Source organism: Nicotiana tomentosiformis, chromosome 8, assembly GCF_000390325.3.
Source record: "Nicotiana tomentosiformis chromosome 8, ASM39032v3, whole genome shotgun sequence".
Taxonomy (NCBI): Eukaryota; Viridiplantae; Streptophyta; class Magnoliopsida; order Solanales; family Solanaceae; genus Nicotiana; species Nicotiana tomentosiformis.
Window position 1 is genome coordinate 125,529,118 of NC_090819.1, and position 10,907 is coordinate 125,540,024.

The following is a 10,907-nucleotide window of genomic DNA, read 5'->3' on the forward strand; positions in this document are numbered from 1 at the left end:
ACAAAATCAAGGAAGCGGGTAATCCAACTAAGCATGTTGCACAAATTACAAGTAAGAGATAAGACACGTAGACATGCAACATTAGGCTAAACATGATGACTACACATTCTAGAGTAACTCAATTAAGGAATTAAAAATAAAACTACTTAGCACGAATCGGATTTTTAACATTTAACCCGAGTACACACTCTCACCTCGCGTACACGGCCTTCACGTATTGCAAATACCATAACGGTACCAAAACCTAAGGGGAGTTTCCTCCACACAAGGTTAGACAAGTCACTTACCTAAAATATCACTCAATCAATCAATAAGAATGTCTTTCCCTTGACTTTCTAACTCCGATCGGCTTGAATCTAGCCAAAATAATTACATACTATAAATATAACTATAAGAAACTAATTTAAATAATGAAACTACGACCTTAGCAAAGAATTGAAAAATCGCCCCAAAAAGTTAACCCGAGCCCCCATCTCGGAACCTGACCAAAATTATAAAATCCGAATACCCATAAAATAACGAGTCCAACCATACAGGAATTACTCAAATCAGACCTCATTTGGCTTTTCAAAACCCAAAAATTCGGTCTAAGAACTTTCACCATTTCCCCCCAAATTTCTCAACTCAAATCCTTAATTAAATGAAGAATTTAATGATAGATTAGTGGAGGTTAATAAAAAATGAGTTAAGAATCCTTACCCAAATATTTTCTCTAATAATCCTTCAACATTTCGCCTTAATCCCAGCTCTCTAGGTCCAAAAATGGAGAATGAAATCAAACCCTCGAACTTAGGGCTTTTCTGCCCAATTAAACTACTTCTGCGAAGCCATAACCGCATTTGCGGCTCCGCACCTGCGGAATTTCCATCACAGGTGTGGCCTACACTATGTCCAGCATCCACCGCTTCTACGAGAAAATAACCGCATATGCACATGGGCACCTGCGAAGGAAATGTCACACCAGCGGCCAATGCCTGCTCTTGCGCTTCTTGCTATCGCAGAAGCGACTTCGCTTTTGCGGAGACCTTCCCCCTTCTGCGATCCCAGCATCCCCCACTCACTACCGCACATGCGCTCCTAAGGCCGCACCTGCAGCCAAACCCATCGCAGGTGCGATCACACCCAAATCCGAACATCCATACGATAACGAGTCAAATAATAAAAGGATTACTCAAATCCGACCTCATTTGGCCTTTCAAAACCCAACAATTCTATCTAAGAACTTTCACTATTTCCCTCCAATTTCTCAACTCAAATCCTTAATTAAATGAAGAGATTAATGATAGGTTAGTGGAGATTAATCAAAAATGAGTCAGGAAGCCTTACCCAAATATTTCCTCTTAAAATCCCTCAAACTTTTGCCTTAATCTGAGCTCTTTAGGTCCAAAACTGGAGAATAAAATCAAACCCTCGAACTTAGGATTTTTCTGCCAAGTTAAACAACCGCATCTGCGAATGCGTACCTGCGGAGGAAATGTCGCACTTGCGACCAATGCCCGCTCCTGCGGAGGAAATGTCGCACTTGCGACCAATGCCTGCTCCTGCACTTCCTGCCATCACAGAAGCGTCTTTGCTTCTGCGGAGACCTTCCCGCTTCTGCAATCCCAGCGTCCCCCACTCACTACCGCACGTGCACTCCTAAGGCCGCACCTACGGCCACACGCATCGCAGGTGCGATCACACTAGAAGCAACAGTGCTTCAGCAATGCTTAAGGTCAAAATTTATTCCGGATTCAATCCGAATCACACCCGGGGCCCTCGGGACCCTGTCTGAATATACCAATAAGTTCCAAAACACCATACGAACTTAGTCGAGTCTTCAAATCATATCAAACAACGCTAAAAATATGAATTTCACATCGATTCAAGCCTAATGAACTTTAGAACTTCAAACTTCTACATCTGATGCCGAAACCTATCAAATCAAGTCCGATTGACCTCGAATTTTGCGAACAAGTCATAATTAATATTACGGGCCTACTTCAACTTCTGAAATTGGGATTCGACTCTGATATCAAAAAGTCCACTCCCGGTCAAACTTCCTAAAAATCATCCAACTTTCTAACTTCGCCAATTAACGCTGAAATGACCTAAGGACCTCCAAATCAACATCCGGATATACTCATAAGACCAAAATCACCCTACGGAGACATTGGAACCGTCAAAACTTCATTACAGATTCCTCTTCATACAAATCAAACTACGGTCAATTCCTACGACTTAAAGTTCCATTTGAGGGACTATGCATACTATTTCACCCTGAAACCAAAAACCAAACGTCCCGGCAAATTACGTAACCACAAAATAAAATAGAAGGAGCAATAAATATTGGTTCGGGGCTAATACTCTCAAAACGACTAGCCGGGTTGTTACATCCTCCCCCTCTTAAAATAAATGTTCATCCTCGAACAAGTATAGAGACATACTTGAAGTGGTGAAAAGATGAGGATAACGGCTGCGCATATCATGCTCGGTCTCCCAAGTCTCCTCCTCGACTGGATGACCCTTCCACTGAACCTTCACTGAATCGATGCTCTTCTACCTCAACTTTTGAACATGCCTGTCCAAAATGGCCACCGGCTCCTTAACATAAGATAGATCTCTGTCCAACTGGACTGAGCTGAAGTCTAACATATGAGACGGATTGTCGTGATACTTTCGGAGTATGGAAACATGGAATGTTGGATGAACTGAAGAGAGACTAGGTGGTAGTGCAAGTCTATAAGACACCTCTCCAACCCTCTCAAGAATCTCAAAAGGCCTGATATACCTAGGGCTAAACTTGCGCTTCCTCCCAAATCTCATAACACCCTTCATGGGCAAAATCCGGAGCAAGACCCGCTCCCCAACCATGAATGCAACGTCGTGAACCTTCCGATCCGCATAACTCTTTTACCTGGATTGGGTTGTACGAAGTCGATCCTGAATCAATTTAACTTTTTCCAAAGCATCCTGAACCAAGTCTGTACCCAATATCCTAGTCTTGCCCGACTCGAACCAACCCACTAGAGACCGACACCGTCTACCATACAAAGCCTCATACGGGACTATCTGAATGCTCGCCTGATAACTGTTGTTGTAGGCAAACTCCGCAAGTGGCAAGAACTGATCCCAAGAACCCCCAAAATCCATCACACACACACGAAGCATATCCTCTAATATCTGAATTGTGTGCTCGGACTGTCCGTCCGTCTGAGAGTGAAATGTTGTACTCAACTCCATCCAAGTACCCAACTCATGTTGTACGGCTCTCCAGAACCGCGATGTAAACTACGTACCCCGATCAGAAATGATAGATACCAGCACGCCATAAAGCATGACAATCTCGCGAATGTAAACCTGAGCCAGCTACTCCGAAGAGTAAGTAGTAACCATAGGAATGAAATGAGCTGACTTGGTCAATCTATCCACAATCACCCAAACAGCATCGAACTTCCTCTGAGTTCGTGGGAGCCCAACAACGAAATCCATAGTGATCCACTCCCATTTTCACTCCGTAATCTCTAGCTTCTGAAGCAGTCCACCTAGCCGCTGATGCTCATACTTCACCTACTGACAATTTAGGCACCGAGCTCCATACTGCACTATGTGTTTCTTCATCCGCCTCCACCAATAGTGCTGCCTCAAGTCCTGATACATCTTCGCGGCATCTGGATGAATGGAGTACCGCAAACTGTGAGCCTCCTGGAGAATCAACTCATGCAAGCCATCTACATTGGGCACACATAGCCTGCCCTGCATCCGTAACATACTGTCATCTCCAATAGTGACCTCTTTGGCATCGCCGTGCTGAACTTGTCCTTAAAGACAAGCAAATTAGGGTCATCATACTGACGCTCTCTGAAACGATCATAAAGAGAAGACTGAGAAATCACACAAGCCAAAACTCTGCTCGGCTTGAAAATATCCAATCTGACAAACTGGTTGGCCAAGGCCTAAACATCCAAGGCTAAAGGCCTTTCTGCTGCTGGTAGATATGCTAAACTGCCCAAACTCTCCGCCTTGCGGCTCAAGGCATCGGCCACCACATTGGCCTTCCCGGGATGATAGAGAATGGTGATATCATAATCCTTAAGGACCTCCAACCATCTCTGTTGTTGCAAGTTAAGATCCTTCTATTTAAACTGATGTTGTAGACTCCAGTGATCGGTGTAGACCTCACAAGGGACACCATACAAATAGTGCTGCCAGATCTTCAAGGCATGAACAATAGCTGCTAACTCGAGCTCGTGGACAAGATAGTTTTTCTCATGCACATTCAGCTCTCTAGACGCGTAGGCAATCACCCTATTGTCCTCCATCAATATAAGGTAGCTTTTTCTTAATTACACGAGGAATCATGGACAATTATAATGTTTTCACAGAATTTGATTGAAATCCAGTTTTGAAGAACTCAAACTGTAAACAAAGGAGTAGGTGAATTCCCTACAAATTAAGGAGGACCACTCCGCATTATTTCTATATATACTCCTTTTCAAAGGTTAATTGGATATCCATCTTTCATCTTTATGGTTTACCCTACTTCTATCCCATGTCTTATTCTATAACTTTTTAATATCCCCACCAATTACAAACTGGATTCAAATTAACGAGCTAATCAGTTTCTGATGTTCCTCTTCTTCTTTCTTTTTATTTTTGGGAGGTGATTGTTGTCATTATTGCTATTTTCAGAAAGAGTTTGAATCATATATATACTGATAGTATAAATATTTAAATTATTAATATGATTAATCGGATTATAGCATGTTATTACTTTAAATATCAAGTTATACACAAAGTGTTATTTCTTTTCAACTGTCTATGCGCAACACGTCAACAGTTTCAGAAAATACATAGAAGATAATGGCATATTCCAACCCGGTTAAAATATTCTAAACTTACTTTATTATTATTTTATTTTTTAAGCCACTTCGAATTTTCAGGGATGTTAATTAAGCTCAACCTACTTCGTATGATACGATTAATAGGAGTAGTTTCCAAGCATTGAGGGAAAACCTATGGTTGATTCTTCTTTAAGAATAATACTAGGTTTTCATCGACATCACCTCCAATTCTTGTTCAAATCCCTCATCATATTCTCCCATTTGTAAAATATGTTCCGGTATTAAACAAACGATTAAAGAAGATTTTCCAACCAAAAAAAAACATGTTGTTTTACCGTATTTTATCTCTCATTCTTTCCTGTACAACATTAATTGCATAATATAGAATAGAATTAAATCCATGTAAGAGAAATACTTATCTCTTGATATTGAACTAATATTAATTTGGGAGAACTTAAATGGAAAAGTGGACACTAATAATTAAAGTCACAAGATATTATAAATTAAAGCTACGACCTAGGTAGCAGCTGCAATTTCATTAATTAGGAAAAAAGAAGATTTGCTATTCAATTGCGTCTCTACCAAACAAAAGAAGAAATGCAAATAAGGATCATATTATAGCATGTAAAATTTCTCCACAAAAACACATACTTCATCTAACAAATTCATGTTAGAAAGAGAAATGAAGACACGTATGGTATACTGGAGACTGAATTACGGAATTAGTGCTTCAAGTTTTAATGTTTATTTTTTCCACGGAACTTATCATTAAGATTCAAGATTGTTAATTTTAAAGCAACACTTAGTCTTTTTTCATAAAGATTTCTGAGCCATGCATTATCTCTTCTTTCCATCAGCATCTTTCTAACATAATTGATTTGCTTTTGCATTCTCATCTCGCACTATAAACAGTAGTGTTCGAGGGACCGCCAATATATTATACTTAAAAAGGTACTAGAATGCATCACCAAACTCTTCTTTTTCTAATGAATTTAAATTATATATACTTAATTTTCTTATATTATTAATGCAATTTAATCGGTTATAGAATGGGTTAATTACTCGAGTTTTTTATTTGTCATGAATAGTTATCTCTAATTATACGTACGTAAATATAACGTGATCGTATAAAAAATTAAATTTAAATTCTGACAGTGCACAAAATTTAAGCTGCTCACTTATTGTCTTCTTTACCTTATTGGCCGTTACATAAAAGGCATTCTTTTTGTGTCAATCTTTTAGAAAACAAACCCCTCACGATACTCATCCTGCCCCTCATGCACCTTATCATTCTTACTTTACTGATTTAGCCATCAATTTTAAGTATAAGATAAAAAGACGCAGAAATAGAAAGAATTAAACCACTATCTTTGCCAATATATACCAACACCAAATATGCCATCTTCACCAGAAAATGTGACACAAAAATGGCCAGCAACAAGCCTCATGCAAAATGCCGTTTCAGAGCTAAAATTGCAAAGAGGAATACTACTTCCATTGATGGCCATGAACTTCACATGGTTTGCAAAAACAGCCATCACAACTGCATTTCTTGGAAGGCTTGGAGATGTTTATTTAGCTGGAGGAACACTTGGTTTTACATTTGCAAATGTGACCGGATTTTCTGTCTTGAATGGCCTTTGTGGTGCAATGGAGCCTATTTGTGGACAAGCTTTTGGAGCCAAGAATTACAAACTTCTTCACAAGACCTTTATTATGGCTACTCTATTGTTACTACTAATCAGCTTGCCTATTTCTTTCTTTTTGCTAAATGTAGATAAGATCCTCGTTCAATTTGGCCAACAAGAAGATATTTCAAATATGGCCAACAAATATCTCATTCATCTCCTCCCTGATTTGGTTATTACCTCTTTGTTATGCCCTTTGCAGGCTTGAGATGGTGCACCCAACTCGGTCTCGAAAATATTTTCACAATTTTATCACAAGTGCGGTGCTCCACAATATAGACAAAGATTACCAAAATAAGAATAATCAATATTCAATAAATTCTCATTCCAAAATGCCATGTCAACAAAGATAATAAAATATTAAACTAAGATAAAATAAATAAACATAACTTGAATAGACAAAAAGTACTAATCTAATCAAGTAAAATAGTTAATTTCTAAGTCCCCGGCAACGGCGCCAAAAACTTGTTGATCCCCAATGCACACGCAATTATACGTGGTCGTGCAAGTAATATAGGATTGTAAGTCCAGATATCGTACTCACAGGGACTTGTGATTAACTATTTACTAAATTAAACTAAGACAATTATCTATTTAAGCGATTTTTTAAAGATTATTAACTACACTAATCTAGAGTCGAAAACTAAGAGATTAAAGAAAACAAGTCGGCAATATTAAAGACGAATTCAATGAGAGGCGATATTCTAGAGCTATGGGTTAGCTAACAATCCCGCTGAGTCTTCTACTTAAATTGTCTAATTAATTTATCTGGTTTATTGATTGACAATGTTAATATTACTCATAGTATTCTCCCGAAGTACTACTCACCTATTCAAACGAACCTAACGCCTATATTCCTATGGAATTAGGATTAACAAGAACACATTAATAATTTCCGTATAATAATCAAGCAATGTGATTAGGTATATCCCTATCCTAACTGCAAATCTGTTCCCGATGCTTGAGTTTAAGATCTTTCTCTATTTAATCTTATTTACAATCTAAAATTCCCTATCTCGAGTTCAATCCTAGATTCGTAGATAGTATTCAATTGGTGATCAAGCAATCAAATAATTAAGCGCAAGATTGAATAAATAAATCAATATGATAAAATAATAAGAACAATTCAAGCTTTAAACTACAACGTTCATGTAGCACTCAAAACTCTAGAACTAATAAACTATATAGTTAAAGGAAGAGAAGAGAAGAAAAACTGAGAATCCTTGCTCCCGAGTGTTCTGTGCGTTCCCTCAGGTGAATTCCCCTTCAATGTATGTTAGATCCTCTCCAAAATAGGTTTAGGACGCCTTTTATACGAGTTGGGGGTGTGTAGGGCCGAAACTATCTTGTCCATGATGAAATATGAGTGAAACCCGTCACCCAACGCCAAGGGTAGCGTGGGCGCTAGTGTAACGACCCGGCCTGCCGTTTTAAGTATTATAACCCCGTTTTCCAATTTACTGCTCAAGTTAATCTTTACAGTTATTTTATGACTTACAGGGTTAGTTGGTTTGGGTCCGTAAAGATTTTGGAGTGAAATGAGACACTTAGTCTCCTAATTGAAAACTTAATTGGAAAATTTAACCGGATATTGACTTATGTATAAACAACCTCGGATTTAAATTTTGATAATTTCAATAACTCCGTATAGTAATTTTGGATTTAGGATCGTTTCCGAAATATTTTTGGGAGGCCCGTAGTGGAATTAGGCTTGAAATGACGAAAGCCAAATTTTTGGAAAGTTTGACTGGGGGGTTGACTTTTTTATATCGGGGTCAAAATTCGATTCTGAAAATTTTAATAGGTCCGTTATGTCATTTATGAATTGTGTGCAAAATTTGAGGTCAATCGGAATTGATTTGATACGTTTCGACGCAAAATATAGAAGTTGGAAGATTTGAAAACTCATAATTCGATCTGATGCGCGATTCGTAATTTCGGCATTGTTTAGCATGGTTTGAAGCCTCAGCTAAGTTCGTATTATGTTTTGGGACATGTTGGTATATTTGGTTAAGGTCCCGAGGTCCTCAGGTAGATTTCGGAAGGTTAACATAATTGATTTCGAATAAAAGGAGCTGCTGGAATTGTTTTGCTGCAGAAGGTATTTTTGGACAGCAATTGGTGCAATCACAGAGCTGAATTTGGAAGCTTATATCTTAAAATCTATAAGAAATCTAAAAAGTTTCAAAACATGTCTTTGATTCTAGTTTTCATAAAGTTAAACCATTCATTATTTGGACATTTGTACATAAAGTTATGGTCGACTAAATGAAGGCTGGTAAAGCAATTTCGCCAGATATTTCTGATTCGTGGAGTCGACTTTGGGAGTTTATATCTCGCAGTCTATAAGGAGTTCGGCAATAAGCAAAACATGAAAGTTGTATCTCTTTGTATCTAGTTTGCAGAAAGTTAAACCGTTTGGCAGTTGGAGTTGAGTACAAGAAGTTATGGTTGATAAACTACAAACTGTCGGGGAAGAGTTTTGGAAGAGTTTGATGTTTTCAGCATAAGCATGTAATGATCCAGAAATCCATTTTTAGTTCTAGAGATCGAAATTTGATTTCGAGACTTCCAAGATTTTGATAATAAATTATAGGAGTGATCTGGAAAGTTTGGTCTAATTCCACCAAGTCGCGGTTGGGTTTTTAGCTCGAAACATGAGTTAATTGTTTAACGAGCGAATTTGGTATCACATTGAAAAAATAAGGTCTGAATTGAGTTTTGATTGAACGAATAGGTTCGTATTATTATTTGTGACTCATTGGAACAAGAATCGTCGAATTTCGAGTTCGTATGATGGAGTTATAGCCTTTTTAATGAAAATAAAACTATTGGTGTAAACAATTCTGGTGTGCAGCTTTAGTGACAAGTTTTGACACTTTTAGTGACGGGATTGGACTCTTAGCGACCAGAATAGTTTTTTTTTTGGCATAAACCTAAGGACCAACAATGGTCATTTCCTTCATTTCGTTTTGGATTTTTTGAAGCACGGTTCTTGGGCGATTTTGAGTATTTCTTCAAGACTTCAACTTGGGTAAGTGTCCTATATCCAAAAGTGATTATATTTTATAAATTCATAAATATATTCATCATTTAATTCGGATTTAAATGGAAGAAATTGGGATTTTTGCAAAATCGTTCAAAAACGGATATTTTAGATTTAGAGGTCAAGTTGTTATCGAAATTTGACAAAATTGGTATGGGTGGACTCGTCATTGAATGAGTTGTCGGATTTTGTAAGTTTAATCGGATTCTGAGACGTGGACCCCCACGGGCGATTTTTGAGTGAATTTCGGATTTTTATTAGAAAATTAGTATTTTCTTGTAGAATTAATTATAATAATTGGTGTTGACTGAATCGAATTAATTGTGGCTAAATACGAAGCTTTTAGAGATCAATTCTCGTTACAAGTGCATAGAGGAATAAAGAATTACACGGTTTGAGGTAAGTAACAGTTCTAAATTTGGTCCTAAGGATATGAAACCCCGGAATATGTATTATGTGATTGGTTTTGAGGTGACGCACATGCTAGGTGATGGGCCTATGGGCGAGCACCGTAGAAATTATGACTTGGTCAATTCCATGGAACTGTATAGTTGAAAAAAGTATTGATATCCGTACATATTTTTCCCGTATTAGAGAAATTGATCTATGAATCATGTTTAAATCATATGTTTACACTGTTGGGACCCACAGAGGTCGTGTACTAGTGAAATTATTTGCTAAATTGTTGTTTTGCACTCAGTCACAGTTCTATTTGCACATTTTTACCTCAATCTCTCTTATTCACTATTGATGCATCATATCATTGTTGTTGGGCTGCTTATCATGATTTCTGAGAGCCCGAGAGACTGGAGAGGTTGATGACTGAGTGAGGTCGAGGGGCTAATTGTGAGGATATTTATGGATCGGGTTGCACACCGCAACATATTTTATTGATTTATGTCATGATTGGCTTGATATAGCGCTTGGGATGAAGGTGCTCCTCTGGAGTCTGTACACACCCCCAGTGAGCGCAGGTGCCTACTGAGTGCGAGTGCCGAGCATCGAGTGATGAGTGACTGTGAGGAATGAGTAACTGTGAGGAAAGAGTGACTTTGAGGTTGGAGTGAATGGGAGGACTAGGTGACTGTTACTTTGAAAGGATGCATTGATTTCATTATTTGCTGCATTTCAGCTGTCATATATTACTATTTTTGGAAATTTTGAAAAAATACTATTTTCTGTTTCAGTCAAACTTGATATGAAATTTGAGTGAAATCTTAAATGTTGAACTTGAGAGCATGCCTACTCTTTTATATTAGAAAGTATTGTATTTGGACTTAACTGAGAAGCTCGTCACTACTTTCAGTTCTTTATTAATTATTGTTACTTAATGAGTTGGTTGTACTCATA

General features: G+C 37.9%; 1 protein-coding gene across 1 annotated transcript; it reads left to right on the plus strand.

The window, feature by feature from the left end:
• The first annotated feature begins 6,218 nt into the window (after positions 1 to 6,218).
• Positions 6,219 to 6,719, plus strand: LOC138898104 (protein DETOXIFICATION 56-like). Its single transcript, XM_070184141.1, has one exon. The coding sequence runs from the start codon at positions 6,219 to 6,221 to the stop codon at positions 6,717 to 6,719; it is 501 nt and encodes a 166-aa protein (XP_070040242.1).
• The last annotated feature ends 4,188 nt before the right edge of the window (positions 6,720 to 10,907 follow it).